This window comes from Calliphora vicina, chromosome 3 (assembly GCF_958450345.1).
Source record: "Calliphora vicina chromosome 3, idCalVici1.1, whole genome shotgun sequence".
NCBI lineage: Eukaryota > Metazoa > Arthropoda > Insecta > Diptera > Calliphoridae > Calliphora > Calliphora vicina.
In genome coordinates, this window is record NC_088782.1 from 106,012,669 (window position 1) to 106,034,882 (window position 22,214).

Consider the following 22,214-nt stretch of genomic DNA (forward strand, 5'->3'; position numbering starts at 1 on the left):
AATTGATAATTGCAAAATTTTTAAAGAAGAAAATAGAAATTAAAAAAATTAAATATTAATTCACAAAACTGAAGACACTAACTGCATTTAATATAAAAACATAAATTAAAATCACTTATGTTAAAGCTACAAACCAGGCTTTTAAAATGACAATCCAATAAAAACTTTGATTTTCTTCTGTTCAAACAAAGTTGAAATTGTTGCATAGGAAGAGGTACTCTAAATAGTTTGAAATACTTGTGGCTGTAAGTAATCTGCTCTGGATTCTTATATATTTAGTTTCAATGATTTGAGTTTATTTCTGATTTTTTTATTCCTAAAATTATATACATACTAATATGACTTTTAATAATAACTTTAAATTGAATAGCTGAATTTATTCAAAATCTCTAGATTTTATTAATGTGCTGTTTTTCTATAGCGAACGAGTACTTTGAGTGGAAATTTAACATGTGTTTTGTTATTGTAACAAAAACAAAATACATGTAAAACGTCCACTCAAAACGCTCATTCGCTATAGAAAAACAGCACATAAGGTTTTTCTTATATTAACCCCATGTGCTCTACATACATAGATTGAATAATGTTAAGATTTTCTAAGAAGAATAGAAAAATTTGAGAAAATTAATTTTCATTTACAAAACTAAATACTTTACTTCATCTAAACCATGAACTGAAAATAAAATCTATTGCAGTAAAGATACAGACTAGGCGTTTAATACAATCAAAAAGTAGTTTCATAGGAGGAGGTGGTACTATGTATAGTTTGAAATAATCTTCTGCCTTTTCATGTTTTCTTTGTGTGAGCTTCCATTATTTAGTTAAAAGCTTTTCAATCCAGATTTTCTATAGTAAAATGAGCTGAAATAACAGCTTTAATTTGAATCATAAAAAACTGAATTTGATTAAAATTTGTGGATTTTATTAAGATTTTTGTAAAATTATCCAAAATTAATATTAATCATACGCTATAGGTTACATAAAATGAAACAAGTAAGAGAGCTATATTCGAATGTGCTGAATCGTATATACCCTTCACCAATTTATACTTTAAAGTAAAAATTTTAAATATTTTTTTACCAAAACATTTTGAAAATTTAAAAAAAAAATTTCAACATAAAAAATTCAAAAAACTATTTTGAAAAAAAAGTTAATTTATTAGTGAAAAAAACTTTTGGAAATATATATTTTTAACTCGATTTTTTTTAACAAAAATAATTAAAAATTTTTTTTTTTTTCAAAATTGTTTTTTGAATTTTTAATGTTCAGTTGCTGTATATTTCATGTGCCCCTAAAAAATATTGAATAAACCTATTTTACAGGAAATTGTGCAACGATTTCAAATATGCTACTCTTATTATAATCAGATTTTTGGTTCAGAAGATATATAGTCCTTCTAAATTGACTGATTTTTAGTTTGCAAAAAAACAGACCTTTTTTAGATAATTTGGTCCGCTTTCAGATACAGTATCTCGAAAACTAGGTAAGGGATCGTCATTCTTTTCATGATTCTATTGTTAAGAAAATAATAATTAAGAAAATAATAAAAAAAACAAGTATGAGAGCTATATTCGGCTGTACCGAATCTTATATACCCTTCACCAAATTATATGTACTTTAAAATACAACATTTTAAAATTTTTTTTCAAAATTGTTTGAAAATTTAAAAAAATTCAACATTTTAAAATTTTTTTTTCGAAATTGTTTTTTTTTCAAAATTTTTTTTTAAATTTATTTTATTATTGAAAAATATTTTTCCCAATTGGTAAAATGGTAAAATTTTTCAATTCTATGGAAAGATTTTTCAAAATTCAATCAATTCAATTAACTACTAAATTTTATGTATATCAAAGAAAAAACTAAAAAAATACACTTAATTGTGAATAAACTCAAAAAGAATCCATTGATTTTTATGATCGATATCTCATTTGGTTTCTATTAGAAGAGGCTTTGCGATAAAGCAATAAATCTGAAAATCTTTTGCCATTTTCGATTTTTCATGATTTATTTAAAACAAAAAAATTTTTGCTATTTTCCTGTAAAAAAATATATGTTTTGCTTCAATTTGTTATTATATCTTCGAAACTACTGAGCCGATTAAAACACAATATATATGTGAAAATTTGTATAAATCATGGGGAAAATATTTTCAAAATCCAGTCATCCAAAAGAAGTACACTAACTACTAAATTTTATGTATATCAAACAAAAAACTAAAATTTTTGGAAAATGAATTCACTTAATTGTGAATAAATTCGAAAAGACTCCATCGATTTTTATGATCGATATCTCATTTTGTTGCTATTACATGTGGCTTTACAATAAAGCAATAAATTTAACAATTTCTACCGTTTTCGATTTTTCATTTTTTTTTAAAACAAAAAAATTTGGTATTTTCTCATAAAAAATATATTTGTTGCTTAAATTTTTTTATTATAACTTCGAAACTACTGAGCCGATTAAAACGCACTATATATGTAAAAATGTTTACATAGCATGGGGAAAATGTTTTAAAAATTCAATAATTCAAAAGATGAATATTAACTATTAAATTTTATGTATATCAAACAAAAACTAAAATTTTGTGAATATGAGCGAATTCACTTAATTGTGAATAAATTCGAAAAGAATACATTGATTTTTATGATCGATATCTCATTTTGTTCCTATTATAAGTGGCTTTGCGATAATGCAATAAATCGGATCAATTTCCACCATTTTCGATTTTTCATGATTTTTTTAAAACAAAAAATTTTGATATTTTCCCGAAAAAATATATTTTTTGCTTCAATTTTTATTATAACTCTATTAAAACGCAATATATAAATGAATTAAAGGTTATGTAAATCTAAACTATTCTAAATTATGTGAAGAACGTTTAAAAAAATTCACAATTTTACAAAAAAAATATTTTAAAAATAAACTTCTTCTTCATAGAATTTAAAATTTGGACCATATTTGTACCACTGGAACCACAATATATTTTAAAATTTGGACCATATTTGTAGTACTGGAACCACAATATATCAAAAATCTGTAGTGGTTTAAAAAGCTTCAAAAATTTGGCTTTTAAATTTTTGGATTATCTCATTTGATTCAAAACATATGAATTTTGCAACGAAAAAACTCTAATTGCTCCACTGTGCCACGTATATAAGGCCATTACAATCTATCAATCGGTCGAATCTCAAAAAATATTGTTTAACCCCAATTTTTTTATAATAAAAATTTTTTTTGTCATAATTTTTTTTTTTCACTTATAAATTTACCATGAAGTGGCAAGGACATACATGTATTTAGACCTTTCCAAATAAAGGCCACCCTACTACACATACATAACCTCTCATTACACATGCAATCATTTAAAAAAAAAACAAAAGACCCAGAGACCCCAAGATAGAAAGTTAAGCTGAAATAAGAAGGCCATAAAAAGCCAGTTCGCGTAGAGTCAAACTAACAACTAACCAAACTGTTTTGTCAACTGCCGACTGACGTCTCTATGATAGTGAAATAACAGTAAAACAACGACACAAGCTTTAACCCGACAAACATCTCTGTAAAAACAAGGACTTTCTCTACCCAGCATATGAGCAAGTATATGATGAGTCTGTGTGTAATCTCATGTAAATGAGAGTTCAAGTGAAACCGCATAATAACATAAAAATAGCGGTTAACTGTTGTCATTTCCGTTTCCTGTGTAAAATGTAAACTGTTTTTAAGGCCTGTAAATGTATGCGTGCACTATTTTTATACTGTGTGCGTTTGCTTTTACATACACATGTGCGTGTTTTGGTCAAATGTATGTGTTAAATGTGTAGATGAATTTACAACCGCCATCATTACGACTTTACTGTTGCCGTTTCGCCGTTTATATGTTTAGCTTTTATTTTTTTTTCTAAACTAAACAGCATAATGCTGCACAGTTCCATTGTCACTGCGCTGGGAATTGAAATACATAATTAAAGGTTAACACAAAAAAAGTGATAGTTTAATAAAGACACTTTAAGTGTGATAGTTTAATAAAGACACTTTAATAACAAATTTTTTGTGTTAAAAAAATCATGAAAAATCGTGAACTCCAAACATTTTTCAGATTAATTGCTTTATTGTAAAGCCACGTGTGATAGCAACAAAATGGGCTATCGACCATGAAAATCGATGGATTATTTTCGAATTTATTCACAATTAAGTTAATTCGCTCATTTTCAAAAAATTTTACTTTTTTGTTAGATATACATAAAATTGAGTAATTAAAATTGTTTTTTCGATTGATTGAATTTGGAAAACGATTTCCTTATACTACGTAGCAATTTTCACATATATATTGCGTTTCAATCGGCTAACTAGTTTCGGAGTTATAATAACAAATTGAAGCAAAAAATATATTTTTAATGGAAAATAACTAATTTTTTGTTTTAAAAAAATCATGAAAAAATCGAAAACTGCAAAAATTGTTCACAATTATTGCTTTATCGCAAAGTCACATGTAATAGGAACAAAATAAGTTAACGACAATAAAAATCGAGGATTAGTTTCGAATTTATTCACAATTAAGTGAATTCGCTCATTTTCACAAAATTTTAGTTTTCTGTTTGATATACATAAAATTCAGTAGTTAATGTTCTTCTTTCGATAGATTGAATTCTGAAAACATTTTCTCCATGTTAAGTACAAATTTTCACATATATATTGAATTTCAATCGGCTCGCTAGTTTCGGAGTTATAGTAACAAATTGAAGCAAAAAATATATTTTTTTTCGTGAAAATAAAATTTTTTTTGTTTTAAAAAAATCATGAAAAATGGAAAACGGCAAAAATTGTACAAATTTATTACTTTATCGCAAAGCTACATGTAATAGCAACAAAATGAGATATCGGTGATAAAAATCATTGGATTCTTTTCAAATTTATTCACAATTAAGAGAATTCGCTCATTTTCACAAAATTTTCGTTTTTTTGTTTGATATACATAAAATTTAATAGTTAATGTTCTTCTTCTGTATGATTGAATTTCGAAAACAGTTTCCCCATGCTATGTACAAATTTTCACGTATATAATGCGTTTTAATCGGCTCACTAGTTTCGGAGTTATAATAACTAATTGAAGCAAAAAATAAATTTTTTTATGTAAAAATGCAAATTTTTTTGTTTTAAAAAAATCATGAAAAATCAAAAACGCCAAAAATTGTTCCGATTTATTACTTTATTGTAAAGCGACATGTAATAGCAACAAAATGAGATATCGATCATAAAAATCTATTGATTAATTTCGAATTTATTCACAATTAAGTGAATTCGCTCATTTTCACAAAATTTGCAATTCCCACGTAAAAAATATATTTTTTTGCTTTATTTTGTTAATATAACTCCAAAACTACTGAGCCGATTAAAACGCAATATCTATAATGTTAATGAAAATGTTTGTATTTTGCATTTCACTTCTTTTCGAAACCCTCTGCTTTCCAATAATTATTTCGCCTTGACTATGGCCACTAGGCCATACACACAAATGGTGGTGGTCTTTATAATTTTTTAGTTTGAACTCCCTTGTTCATTGTACATACAGACAGACAGACCTACATCCGTGCATATTCCGGCAACAAAAACAAAACCACAATAAGTCTTATGCAATTTGTATGTTGTCCATGGAATGCTGAAACGCAAATGCATGACTGACAACATTAGATTTTAGTTTTGTGCAAAATGCATATTGTATTTGGGCTATAAGGAATCGGAATGTAACTGCTGTTAATATAATCGAGATTTGAAGAAAAGAATTATTTGTTTTAATGACGACTAATTCCAAAGGAAGTGGTTAAAAAAAGTAATTTCAAATAAAATTTGAGATAATTTTAACATATTTTCTATACAATCAGCCACGCCTCTTTTCTGTAATTAACCCTTGAAAGTAAATCTTATTATAGTTCCAGCTAATTGACCTCTATGTAGCAAACCAAATACATCCCCTGTATATTTCGCTTCAGTTTATAACAACGAGAAAAGAATGCATCAGACAAACAAAAAAAAAACACAACGAAAAATTCAAAAGATGAAATTTCAACTTGATTTAAAATTGAGTTTCAATGACATGGCCGAATGAATGGACAAGAATGAGATGAGAAATACCAACTTTATAGTAGTTTCGAGAAATGGCTGTTTATTTTTTTATTTTTTTTGGCAGAAAACATGAGTTGTTGCCAACGTTCACTGAAGTGAAAAATTTATTGTAGTTCCCTTTAGCTATGATGGATGTAAGGGTAAAGAATAAGTGATAGATAGCAAAAAAAATAACTGACTGAAATGAAGGATCTACAAAAAAAATTTGAGAAAAACTTGATGAATGAGACTTTAAAGATTGAATTATGGAAAAAAGAATTTTAGCATTTGTCCCTCTTTGTCGCTCTTTCTCTCTGATATAACTTAAAGTTATTAAGCTCCTAAAAGCTTTGGAATTGAATACTATTAGTTTATTTTTTTTAAATTCACTTACACTTTCTCCTGCCATTTTACAGCAATTATTTTATTTATTAACTAAAACTAACCTAAAACTAAATTTCTAAAACATATTCCCAAACTAAAATGTTTTTTGTTCAATTTGTAAATATTATAAAACCCCTTAGTTCAATCAACATTTTACAAATTTGTTACACAAAAAAATATGTTTCAAACAAAAAATTCACTTCAATGTTTCCAAAAAAAAACCTCTCTAATACATTTTGCACTCAAAAGCAAATAATTTCAAAATTTATTTGTTAGTTTTGTCTTATTTTGCCACACAAAAAGCTTTAGCTTTGATGTTGGGTTAAATAAAAAAAACCATAAAGTAAATATTTTACACAAACCATATTTAACTACAAATGGAAAGCTAGATGGATGGATGGCTGTTGTACAAGAAATCCATCATAAACAACACAACCATTTATCCACTAAAATATCATACAAATATTTGATTAACCATTTTCAAACCAAAAAATATAACGAAGAAAAACAAAAACTGAATATTGTGATAATATGCAACGGGCAAAATTCACTGCTGCAACCACATCACTTACTCCAAATGTCAATTTATAACCCCCCCCCCCCCAAAAAAAAAACCTTTAAAGTGTAGATGTTATAAGGCAGAGTATGCTAAAATATAAAACAAATAAAATGACTGAAGCGTCAACAGAAGCCGCCTAAACAGCGGCTGTTTGTAGAGTGGCAAAAACGAAACGAAATTTGTCGCATTGATGAAAATGACAATTATGAGCCTGCTGATAGACATTGATGATTGTCATCATTTAAATCATCATTGCCGTCATCGTCGCCATCATGATTTTCATGTTCATCATGTTGTTACTGTGACTGCGGCTGTAGCAACAAAGCCAACAACAAATTCCTAGAATAAATATGTATTTCCTGTTAATATGTTGATATTTTGTTGGCGCCAAATTTTTCCAAAACATTATTTTTACTCTTGCTGCTAACTGCTTGCTAAACTTTAGCTTTGCTGTATCATTGCCGGCCTGTCTGCATCTATACATCCATCGATTCTTTCAGTTCATGTTAATTTTCAACTTTTAGAATTTTGTACATTTATGGTGACAGTAAAAACACTTGCAGCTTTTATAACCTACATCAATGACAAACCTTGCAAAATTTATTTCAGAAGTTTGAATTATAGGACTATTAACAATTTCAAGCAGAAGGTAAAAAAAGACTAGACGAACTAAACTATGAACTAGACTATGAAAAGGACTATGAAAAGGACTACGAACTAGACTATGAACAAGACTATGCACGAGACTATGAACTAGACTATGAAGTAGACTATGAAATAGACTATCATCTAGACTACGAACTAGGCTATGAACTGGACTATTAACTAGACTATGAACTGGACTATGAACTAGACCATGAAGAGGACTGTGAACTAGACTATGAACTAGACTATGAACTAGACTATGAACTGGACTATGAACTAGACTATGAAGAAGACTGTGAACCAGACTATGAACTAGAAAATGAACTAGAAAATGAACTAGACTATGAACTAGACTATCATCTAGACTACGAACTAGGCTATGAACTGGACTATTAACCAGACTATGAACTAGACCATGAAGAGGACTGTGAACTAGACTATGAACTAGACTATTAATTAGACTATGAACTGGACTATGAACTAAACCATGAAGAAGACTATGAACTAGAAAATGAACTAGACTATGAACTAGACTATGAACTAGACTATGAAATATACTATGAACTAGACTATGAAGAAGACTGTGAACTTGACTATGAACTAGAAAATGAACCAGACTATGAACTAGACTATGAAGAAGACTGTGAACAAGACTATGAACTAGAAAATGAACTAGACTATGAAGTAGACTATGAAATAGACTATGAACTAGACTATGGTCTAGAATATGATCTACACTTCGAACTAGACTATGAACTGGACTATCAACTAGACTATGAACTAGACTATGAAGAAGACTGTGAACTAGACTATGAACTAGACTATAATCTAGTCTAGACTACGAACTAGGCTATGAACTGGACTATCAACTAGACTATGAACTGGATTATGAACTAGACTATGAAGAAGACTGTGAACTTGACTATGAACTAGACTATGAAGAAGACTGTGAACAAGACTATGAACTGGAAAATGAACTAGACTATGAAGTAGACTATAGAATAGACTATGAACTAGACTATGGTCTAGAATATGATCTAGACTACGAACTAGACTATGAACTGGACTATGAACTAGACTATGAACTGGACTATGAACTAGACTATGAAGAAGACTGTGAACTAGACTATGATCTAGATTGTGAACTAGACTATGAACAAGAGTATGAAATAGACTGTGAACTAGACTACGATCGAGACTATGATCTAGACTATGAACAGGACTATGAAGAAGACTGTGAACTAGACTATGAACTAGACTATGCACTAGACTCTGAACTGGACTATGAACTAGACTATAAAGCAGACTGTGAACTAGATTAAGAACTAGACAATGAATTAGACTATGATCTAGACTACGAACTAGGCTATGAAGAAGACTATGAACTAAACTATGGTCTAGAATATGAACTAGACTACGAACTAGACTATGAACTGGACTATCAACTAGACTATGAACTGGATTATGAACTAGACTGTGAAGAATACTGTGAACTAGACTATGGACTAGACTAAGAACTAGACTCTGAGCCGGACTATGATCTAGACTACGTACTAGGCTATGAAGAAGACTATGAACTGGACTATGAGCTAGACTATGAACTAGAATATGAACTGGACTATGAACTAGACTATGAAGAATACTGTGACCTAGACTATGATCTAGATTGTGAACTAGACTATGAACAAGAGTATGAAATAGACTGTGAACTAAACTACGATCGAGACTATGAACAGGACTGAAGAAGACTGTGAACTAGACTATGAACTAGACTATGATCTAGACTGTGAACTAGACTATGATCTAGACTGTGAACTAGACTATAAAGCAGACTGTGAACTAGATTATGAACTAGACTATGAACTGGACTATCAACTAGACTATGAACTAGACTATGAACTAGACTATGAACTAGACTATGAAGAAGACTGTGAACTAGACTATGATCAAGACTACGAACTAGGCTATGAAGAAGACTATGAACTGAACTATGGTCTAGAATATGATCTAGACTACGAACTAGACTATGAACTGGACTATCAGCTAGACTATGAACTAGACTATGAACTAGACTATGAACTAGACTATGCACTAGACTATGAACTTGACTATGAAATAGAACTAGACTATGAACTAGACTATAAAGAAGACTGTGAACTAGGCTATGATCTAGACTACTAACTAGGGTATGAAGAAGACTATGAACTCGACTATGAGCTAGACTATGAACTGGACTATGAACTAGACTATAAAGCAGACTGTGAACTAGATTAAGAACTAGACTATGAACTAGACTATGATCTAGACTACGAACTAGGCTGTGAAGAAGACTATGAACTGAACTATGAACTAGACAATGAACTGGACTATGAACTAGACTATGAAGAAGACTATGAACTAGACTATGAACTAGACTATGAACTAGACTATGATATAGACTGTGAACTAGACTATGAACAGGAGTATGAAATAGACTATGAACTAGACTGTGATCGAGACTATGATCTAGACTATGAACAAGACTATGAAGAAGACTGTGAACTAGACTATGAACTAGACTATGCACTAGACTATGAACTTGACTATGAAATAGAACTAGACTATGAACTAGACTATGATCTAGACTACGAACTAGGCTATGAAGAAGACTATGAACTGGACTATGAGCTCGACTATGAACTGGACTATGATCTAGACTATGAAATGGACTATGAACTAGACTATGAAGAAGACTTTGAACTAGACTATGATCTAGATTGTGAACTAGACTATGAACAAGAGTATGAAATAGACTGTGAACTAGACTGTGATCGAGACTATGATCTAGACTATGAACAAGAGTATGAAATAGACTGTGAACTAGACTATGAAGAAGACTGTGAACTAGACTATGATCAAGACTACGAACTAGGCTATGAAGAAGACTATGAACTGAACTATGGTCTAGAATATGATCTAGACTACGAACTAGACTATGAACTGGACTATCAACTAGACTATGAACTGGATTATGAACTAGACTGTGAAGAATACTGTGAACTAGACTATGGACTAGACTAAGAACTAGACTCTGAACCGGACTATGATCTAGACTACGTACTAGGCTATGAAGAAGACTATGAACTGGACTATGAGCTAGACTATGAACTAGAATATGAACTGGACTATGAACTAGACTATGAAGAATACTGTGACCTAGACTATGATCTAGATTGTGAACTAGACTATGAACAAGAGTATGAAATAGACTGTGAACTAAACTACGATCGAGACTATGAACAGGACTGAAGAAGACTGTGAACTAGACTATGAACTAGACTATGATCTAGACTGTGAACTAGACTATGATCTAGACTGTGAACTAGACTATAAAGCAGACTGTGAACTAGATTATGAACTAGACTATGAACTGGACTATCAACTAGACTATGAACTAGACTATGAACTAGACTATGAACTAGACTATGAAGAAGACTGTGAACTAGACTATGATCAAGACTACGAACTAGGCTATGAAGAAGACTATGAACTGAACTATGGTCTAGAATATGATCTAGACTACGAACTAGACTATGAACTGGACTATCAGCTAGACTATGAACTAGACTATGAACTAGACTATGAACTAGACTATGAACTTGACTATGAACTTGACTATGAAATAGAACTAGACTATGAACTAGACTATAAAGAAGACTGTGAACTAGGCTATGATCTAGACTACTAACTAGGGTATGAAGAAGACTATGAACTCGACTATGAGCTAGACTATGAACTGGACTATGAACTAGACTATAAAGCAGACTGTGAACTAGATTAAGAACTAGACTATGAACTAGACTATGATCTAGACTACGAACTAGGCTGTGAAGAAGACTATGAACTGAACTATGAACTAGACAATGAACTGGACTATGAACTAGACTATGAAGAAGACTATGAACTAGACTATGAACTAGACTATGAACTAGACTATGATATAGACTGTGAACTAGACTATGAACAGGAGTATGAAATAGACTATGAACTAGACTGTGATCGAGACTATGATCTAGACTATGAACAAGACTATGAAGAAGACTGTGAACTAGACTATGAACTAGACTATGCACTAGACTATGAACTTGACTATGAAATAGAACTAGACTATGAACTAGACTATGATCTAGACTACGAACTAGGCTATGAAGAAGACTATGAACTGGACTATGAGCTCGACTATGAACTGGACTATGATCTAGACTATGAAATGGACTATGAACTAGACTATGAAGAAGACTTTGAACTAGACTATGATCTAGATTGTGAACTAGACTATGAACAAGAGTATGAAATAGACTGTGAACTAGACTGTGATCGAGACTATGATCTAGACTATGAACTAGACTATAAAGAAAACTGTGAAAGTGTAGATGTTATAAGGCAGAGTATGCTAAAATATAAAACAAATAAAATGACTGAAGCGTCAACAGAAGCCGCCTAAACAGCGGCTGTTTGTAGAGTGGCAAAAACGAAACGAAATTTGTCGCATTGATGAAAATGACAATTATGAGCCTGCTGATAGACATTGATGATTGTCATCATTTAAATCATCATTGCCGTCATCGTCGCCATCATGATTTTCATGTTCATCATGTTGTTACTGTGACTGCGGCTGTAGCAACAAAGCCAACAACAAATTCCTAGAATAAATATGTATTTCCTGTTAATATGTTGATATTTTGTTGGCGCCAAATTTTTCCAAAACATTATTTTTACTCTTGCTGCTAACTGCTTGCTAAACTTTAGCTTTGCTGTATCATTGCCGGCCTGTCTGCATCTATACATCCATCGATTCTTTCAGTTCATGTTAATTTTCAACTTTTAGAATTTTGTACATTTATGGTGACAGTAAAAACACTTGCAGCTTTTATAACCTACATCAATGACAAACCTTGCAAAATTTATTTCAGAAGTTTGAATTATAGGACTATTAACAATTTCAAGCAGAAGGTAAAAAAAGACTAGACGAACTAAACTATGAACTAGACTATGAAAAGGACTATGAAAAGGACTACGAACTAGACTATGAACAAGACTATGCACGAGACTATGAACTAGACTATGAAGTAGACTATGAAATAGACTATCATCTAGACTACGAACTAGGCTATGAACTGGACTATTAACTAGACTATGAACTGGACTATGAACTAGACCATGAAGAGGACTGTGAACTAGACTATGAACTAGACTATGAACTAGACTATGAACTGGACTATGAACTAGACTATGAAGAAGACTGTGAACCAGACTATGAACTAGAAAATGAACTAGAAAATGAACTAGACTATGAACTAGACTATCATCTAGACTACGAACTAGGCTATGAACTGGACTATTAACCAGACTATGAACTAGACCATGAAGAGGACTGTGAACTAGACTATGAACTAGACTATTAATTAGACTATGAACTGGACTATGAACTAAACCATGAAGAAGACTATGAACTAGAAAATGAACTAGACTATGAACTAGACTATGAACTAGACTATGAAATATACTATGAACTAGACTATGAAGAAGACTGTGAACTTGACTATGAACTAGAAAATGAACCAGACTATGAACTAGACTATGAAGAAGACTGTGAACAAGACTATGAACTAGAAAATGAACTAGACTATGAAGTAGACTATGAAATAGACTATGAACTAGACTATGGTCTAGAATATGATCTACACTTCGAACTAGACTATGAACTGGACTATCAACTAGACTATGAACTAGACTATGAAGAAGACTGTGAACTAGACTATAATCTAGTCTAGACTACGAACTAGGCTATGAACTGGACTATCAACTAGACTATGAACTGGATTATGAACTAGACTATGAAGAAGACTGTGAACTTGACTATGAACTAGACTATGAAGAAGACTGTGAACAAGACTATGAACTAGAAAATGAACTAGACTATGAAGTAGACTATAGAATAGACTATGAACTAGACTATGGTCTAGAATATGATCTAGACTACGAACTAGACTATGCACTGGACTATGAACTAGACTATGAACTGGACTATGAACTAGACTATGAAGAAGACTGTGAACTAGACTATGATCTAGATTGTGAACTAGACTATGAACAAGAGTATGAAATAGACTGTGAACTAGACTACGATCGAGACTATGATCTAGACTATGAACAGGACTATGAAGAAGACTGTGAACTAGACTATGAACTAGACTATGCACTAGACTCTGAACTGGACTATGAACTAGACTATAAAGCAGACTGTGAACTAGATTAAGAACTAGACAATGAATTAGACTATGATCTAGACTACGAACTAGGCTATGAAGAAGACTATGAACTAAACTATGGTCTAGAATATGAACTAGACTACGAACTAGACTATGAACTGGACTATCAACTAGACTATGAACTGGATTATGAACTAGACTGTGAAGAATACTGTGAACTAGACTATGGACTAGACTAAGAACTAGACTCTGAGCCGGACTATGATCTAGACTACGTACTAGGCTATGAAGAAGACTATGAACTGGACTATGAGCTAGACTATGAACTAGAATATGAACTGGACTATGAACTAGACTATGAAGAATACTGTGACCTAGACTATGATCTAGATTGTGAACTAGACTATGAACAAGAGTATGAAATAGACTGTGAACTAAACTACGATCGAGACTATGAACAGGACTGAAGAAGACTGTGAACTAGACTATGAACTAGACTATGATCTAGACTGTGAACTAGACTATGATCTAGACTGTGAACTAGACTATAAAGCAGACTGTGAACTAGATTATGAACTAGACTATGAACTGGACTATCAACTAGACTATGAACTAGACTATGAACTAGACTATGAACTAGACTATGAAGAAGACTGTGAACTAGACTATGATCAAGACTACGAACTAGGCTATGAAGAAGACTATGAACTGAACTATGGTCTAGAATATGATCTAGACTACGAACTAGACTATGAACTGGACTATCAGCTAGACTATGAACTAGACTATGAACTAGACTATGAACTAGACTATGCACTAGACTATGAACTTGACTATGAAATAGAACTAGACTATGAACTAGACTATAAAGAAGACTGTGAACTAGGCTATGATCTAGACTACTAACTAGGGTATGAAGAAGACTATGAACTCGACTATGAGCTAGACTATGAACTGGACTATGAACTAGACTATAAAGCAGACTGTGAACTAGATTAAGAACTAGACTATGAACTAGACTATGATCTAGACTACGAACTAGGCTGTGAAGAAGACTATGAACTGAACTATGAACTAGACAATGAACTGGACTATGAACTAGACTATGAAGAAGACTATGAACTAGACTATGAACTAGACTATGATATAGACTGTGAACTAGACTATGAACAGGAGTATGAAATAGACTATGAACTAGACTGTGATCGAGACTATGATCTAGACTATGAACAAGACTATGAAGAAGACTGTGAACTAGACTATGAACTAGACTATGCACTAGACTATGAACTTGACTATGAAATAGAACTAGACTATGAACTAGACTATGATCTAGACTACGAACTAGGCTATGAAGAAGACTATGAACTGGACTATGAGCTCGACTATGAACTGGACTATGATCTAGACTATGAAATGGACTATGAACTAGACTATGAAGAAGACTTTGAACTAGACTATGATCTAGATTGTGAACTAGACTATGAACAAGAGTATGAAATAGACTGTGAACTAGACTGTGATCGAGACTATGATCTAGACTATGAACTAGACTATAAAGAAAACTGTGAACTAGACTAAGAACTAGACTATGAACTAGACTATGATCTAGACTACGAACTAGGCTATGAAGAAGACTATGAACTGGACTATGAGCTAGACTATGAAGAAGACTGCGAACTAGACTATGAACTAGACTATGAACTAGACTATGAACTGGATTATGAACTAGACTGTGAAGAATACTGTGAACTAGACTATGGACTAGACTAAGAACTAGACTCTGAACCGGACTATGATCTAGACTACGTACTAGGCTATGAAGAAGACTATGAACTGGACTATGAGCTAGACTATGAACTAGAATATGAACTGGACTATGAACTAGACTATGAAGAATACTGTGACCTAGACTATGATCTAGATTGTGAACTAGACTATGAACAAGAGTATGAAATAGACTGTGAACTAGACTATGAAGAAGACTGTGAACTAGACTATGATCAAGACTACGAACTAGGCTATGAAGAAGACTATGAACTGAACTATGGTCTAGAATATGATCTAGACTACGAACTAGACTATGAACTGGACTATCAACTAGACTATGAACTGGATTATGAACTAGACTGTGAAGAATACTGTGAACTAGACTATGGACTAGACTAAGAACTAGACTCTGAACCGGACTATGATCTAGACTACGTACTAGGCTATGAAGAAGACTATGAACTGGACTATGAGCTAGACTATGAACTAGAATATGAACTGGACTATGAACTAGACTATGAAGAATACTGTGACCTAGACTATGATCTAGATTGTGAACTAGACTATGAACAAGAGTATGAAATAGACTGTGAACTAAACTACGATCGAGACTATGAACAGGACTGAAGAAGACTGTGAACTAGACTATGAACTAGACTATGATCTAGACTGTGAACTAGACTATGATCTAGACTGTGAACTAGACTATAAAGCAGACTGTGAACTAGATTATGAACTAGACTATGAACTGGACTATCAACTAGACTATGAACTAGACTATGAACTAGACTATGAACTAGACTATGAAGAAGACTGTGAACTAGACTATGATCAAGACTACGAACTAGGCTATGAAGAAGACTATGAACTGAACTATGGTCTAGAATATGATCTAGACTACGAACTAGACTATGAACTGGACTATCAGCTAGACTATGAACTAGACTATGAACTAGACTATGAACTAGACTATGAACTTGACTATGAACTTGACTATGAAATAGAACTAGACTATGAACTAGACTATAAAGAAGACTGTGAACTAGGCTATGATCTAGACTACTAACTAGGGTATGAAGAAGACTATGAACTCGACTATGAGCTAGACTATGAACTGGACTATGAACTAGACTATAAAGCAGACTGTGAACTAGATTAAGAACTAGACTATGAACTAGACTATGATCTAGACTACGAACTAGGCTGTGAAGAAGACTATGAACTGAACTATGAACTAGACAATGAACTGGACTATGAACTAGACTATGAAGAAGACTATGAACTAGACTATGAACTAGACTATGAACTAGACTATGATATAGACTGTGAACTAGACTATGAACAGGAGTATGAAATAGACTATGAACTAGACTGTGATCGAGACTATGATCTAGACTATGAACAAGACTATGAAGAAGACTGTGAACTAGACTATGAACTAGACTATGCACTAGACTATGAACTTGACTATGAAATAGAACTAGACTATGAACTAGACTATGATCTAGACTACGAACTAGGCTATGAAGAAGACTATGAACTGGACTATGAGCTCGACTATGAACTGGACTATGATCTAGACTATGAAATGGACTATGAACTAGACTATGAAGAAGACTTTGAACTAGACTATGATCTAGATTGTGAACTAGACTATGAACAAGAGTATGAAATAGACTGTGAACTAGACTGTGATCGAGACTATGATCTAGACTATGAACTAGACTATAAAGAAAACTGTGAACTAGACTAAGAACTAGACTATGAACTAGACTATGATCTAGACTACGAACTAGGCTATGAAGAAGACTATGAACTGGACTATGAGCTAGACTATGAAGAAGACTGCGAACTAGACTATGAACTAGACTATGAACTAGACTATGAAATAGACTATGAACTAGACTATGAAATAGACTGTGAACTAGACTATGAGCTAGACTATGAACTAAACCATGATCTAGACTATGAAATAGACTATCATCTAGACTACGAACTGGAATATCAACTAGACTATGAACTAGACCATGAAGAGGACTGTGAACTAGACTATGAAGACTACGAACTAGGCTATGAAGAAGACTGTGAACTAGACTAAAAACTAGACTATGCACTAGACTATAATCTAGACTATGATCTAGGCTATGAAGAGGACTATGCGCTGGACTATGAACTAGCCTATGAAGAAGACTATGAACTGGACTGTGAACTAGACTATGAAATTGACTATAAACTAGACTATGAGCTAGACTATACCAAATTATATCATACTTTCTATTTTAAAATGAAGTGTATATAAAAGTCGTTACATACAAATATCTTTATAGAGCACTTTTACTTATTTTACTCTATGATTCTGTGTCAATATATGTCTTTGGGTTACTACGAGTGTTTATTTTTATGTCGCTAGCTGTGCTCTCTGTTTAAGTTGCGGCATTTTGTAGCTTAAATGCCTTTAAGCTTTTTGGATTGCAGATCCTTTTTTTTTTGTATTCTATATATAACAAATACTTACACACTGACACCAGCTCCTTCCTAGTGGTGCTGTTGTATGTAGAAGCTCATGTAGCCAGTCACTCCAAATTATGATTGCTATTTGCTGCATTATGGGTTAAATGCCAGTTAGTTGTTGACATTAATGTGGGAAAATTTCTGATGACATTTGATGGTTTAAACACACAGACATAATTATGACTCTAAGGCATATTGATTTTCGTTTGTTTGTAATCTGATTGCTGATATATTTATATAAATTTTGTGGTTAATAGTAATTGCATTAGAGAGTTTTGCAACAGCTAAGGATACACACATTAGTTTAAGGTTTTTTTGGTTTTGTATGATTAAAGCTTTAAGGGATTTGAAAACAAGTAGATGATTTGAATTAAATAAATCAAAGCAAATAAATTGATAGAAACTAAATCTTATCTAATTTAAACACACTCGATTCTGAGAATGGAAGTCTAGCTGCCGTGCAGACTTTATGTAGACGCCTCCCGACTTGTTTCATAATTATTATGATTTGTATTTTCAGGCTGTGAGATTTCTCTTTATCCCCCCTCTCTGTACAAGATTTTCATAAATATTCTAACAAATTTGTACACCTTCTTCTCCTTTCAGATTCGAATGATCTACACTGCACACACATACAATGTCCCACAAAATGTCCAGCGGACAGTTACCTCAAATCCTCACTCGACGATGAGGATGAAGACTTTGAAGACTATGACGATGAGCTGTTAGGTCACGATCCCTTTATAGAAGAAATCGGTCATTTTGAGGAATTGCCACCCGAAGTTGAACTACACGACACACACTTGCCCCAACACATTCTAAAAGAGAGACAAAAACGAGAGGTCTTCTTTCAAGAAGAAATCGAAAGATGTTGTGATGACCAGAAATGTGTCTGCAATACATGTGAAAATGTGCCCAAATGTGCTGAAGGTCATGTGGCCATAGAAGTTCACGAAGGCCAGGGAGTACCGGGCAATTGTTGCTCCATCTACAAATGTGTCAAAAAGGAGGAGTGTAAATTGGGTGTCAAGCAATCATGGTGGACAAGTAAATGTACAAAATGTTCCTGCTTTGGGGAGAGTGAATTGTGTATGCAGATTTGTCCCGAAGAGGAAATTTTACAAAATTGTTACTCTGAGTACTTACAAAAGCCCATGATGAATGGGGCATTTTGGAAAGAAGGCAGCTGTACTAGTTGTTCATGTAAGCAAGGCGATAGAAGATGTGTTATACCCGGTTGTCCCAAGTTGGCTTGTAAACATACCACAACGCTTGAGGACGAATGTTGTCCCACGTGTTTAGATGATGATGAAACAGATGAAAGACCAGAAATTGTACACAATAATGCAGAAGACATTGAAGATGTGGCAGAGGAATATGCCACAGAATCGACCACCATTGATACTCCTATAATTAAATTAAACGAAGATCATAATTCGACCATTTTTATAGACAATTCCAACTTCCCGGTGATCGATGATTCCATAATTAATGAAAGCCAAACAACTTCTCCCGAATTGGAATTAAAGGAATCTTCAACTGTTTTCATTAACCATGAGACTTTAGAAGAAATTTATTCTACTTTCAAGCCAGAAACTGAAGATCTTCTTATGCACAGTTCATCAAATACAGAAAATGAAACGTTTGTTTCAGTGCCAAAATCAGTAATAAACTCAACTTTGATTTCGGTTTTAGAAAATAAAACCTCCACAGAACAGCCAATATCTGCTGTAGAACAGAATCTACATTCTTCGCTTGAGACTTCAACAGAAGTGCCAAAATCTGCAGAAGATTCTTCTCTCGAGACCTCAACAAATGTTCCAAAAGCTGCACTAGATTCTTCTCTTGAGACTTCCACAGCAGATTCCTACACTATAGTAGAAGTACCTTTACCTACTAATAGCTCAACTACAGAAGTTGCCCAAATCGTACAGGAACTAGATGAAGATTATTCCACAACTGAAAGTACAATTACAGAAGAGACGAAATCTAAAGTTATGATGGAAATTGAACAAGATCTCTCCTCAACTGTTAGTACTACAGAGGAAGTTGTAACATCGCCTGATACTAGTGTAACCAAAACAACAACTGAAACTCCAGAAGAAAGTACCTCAGAAGAGACAACCGCCCCTGAAAGTTCTATAACAAATACAACAGAAGAAAATCTGACCACCACTTCTGCTAACTATATTGAAGAATCATCCAGCATTGCAGGAGACATGCTGTCATCCACAGTTTCCACCACTGCTGCTCCTATAGATTTTGAAACTACTAAAGCCTTAGAATCCTCCTCGGAGAACAATCATATTTCTACTACTACTTATCAACCACCCGAAACTACAGCGGCTTACTCAATTTCATACTCAACTTCAGCGGCCACCGAATCCTCTGAGTCTCAAGAATCTAGCTCCAGCATTAACACGATCTCATCTCCTACATTACCTAAGACAACAACAAATACTCCCCTAGACTCAACTTCAACTGAAACCTCAACACAACAAGCCTACTCATCATCCTCCTCCACCTCAACAACTTCTTCACCCTTTTCCACCAACCAAGACGACTCTACAACTTCAGTAACTGCAGCATCCTCCATTTGGGAAGAATCTACATTATCTTCAACTACCACAGCTCCCGAACCTCTAAAACCTTTGTATCAACCTTATGGTGATTTCAACACTGAAGAACGTACACCCAGCACCCAAAATCAAATGCGCATTATTTTCGATGAAATCGATTATGTGGTCATGATTGTATTATTTATAGGTTCCCTCTTGTGTATTTCTTTGGGTTTGATTATACGTCATACCAAGAATCGCAAGAAGATGTATTCGAGCATACCGAATTCGGAGACAAGTCTTAGTCAAAATTCGACTAATACCGTAATGACGGTGTAAGATGTGATATGTGGAACTGGTTTAACCTTAAATGGACAGAGCCGCGAAGAGACGTAGAAAGATATTAGGCACGAGATTTTAGATGTAAAGTGATTGTATGGGAATTTTAAAGGGCCAGGGTAAGATTATAACAGTTTAAATTCAAGCAAGGTACCAGGTTTATAAACTTATTTATAATCTAGTTTATAAACTGTTATAAAGTGTTATAAACTTGTTTATAGACTTGTTTATAAACTGTTATAAAGTTGTTTATAAACTGTTATAAAGTTAGTTTTAAAATTTTATAAACTTGTTTATAAACATGTTTATAGACTTGCTTATAAAACTTGTTATAAACTGTTATAAATTGTTATAAACTTGTTTATAAACTGTTATAAACTTGTTTATAAACTTGTTTATAGACATGTTAATACACTTGTTTATAAACTTTATATACTTGTTTATAAACTGTTATAAATTTGTTTATAAATTTGTTTATAAACTGTTATAAACGTGTTTGTAAACTGTAATAAACTTGTTTATAGATTAGTTTATAAACTTGTTTATAGACTTGTTTATAAACTTGTTTATATACTTGTTTATAAGCTGTTATAAACTTGTTTATAAACTGTTATAAAGTTGTTTATAAACTGTTATAAACTTGTTTATAAACTGTTATAAACGGGTTTGTAAACTGTTATAAACGGGTTTGTAAACTGTTATAATCTTGTTTATAAACTGATATAATCTTATTTATAAACTTGTTTATAAACTGTTATAAACTTCTTTATAAACTCTTATAAACTTGTTTATAATCTGTTATAAACTTGTTTATAAACTGTTATAAACATGTTTATAGACTTGTTTATAAACAGTTATAATCTTGTTTATAAACTTGTTTATATACTTGTTTATAAACTTGTTTATAAACTTGTTTATAAATGGTTATAATCATGTTTATAAACTGATACAATCTTGTTTATAAACTTGTTTATATACTTGTTTATAAACTTGTTTATAAACTTGTTTATAAACTTGATTATAGACATGTTTATAAACTTGTTTATAAACTTGATTATAGACATGTTTATAAACATGTGTATAGATTAGTTTATAGACTTG

The 22,214-nt window shown here is 32.4% G+C and overlaps 1 protein-coding gene across 1 annotated transcript in view; it reads left to right on the plus strand.

Moving 5' to 3' along the window:
• Positions 1-21,320, plus strand: part of LOC135955227 (uncharacterized) — a 518,015-nt gene extending 496,695 nt beyond the window's left edge. Inside the window, exon 4 of the mRNA XM_065505555.1 lies at positions 18,823-21,320. Within this exon, the coding sequence (XP_065361627.1) occupies positions 18,823-21,113 (2,291 nt within the window). The 3' untranslated portion in view covers positions 21,114-21,320. The remainder of the gene's footprint in view (positions 1-18,822) is intronic.
• Positions 21,321-22,214: the final 894 nt, after the last annotated feature.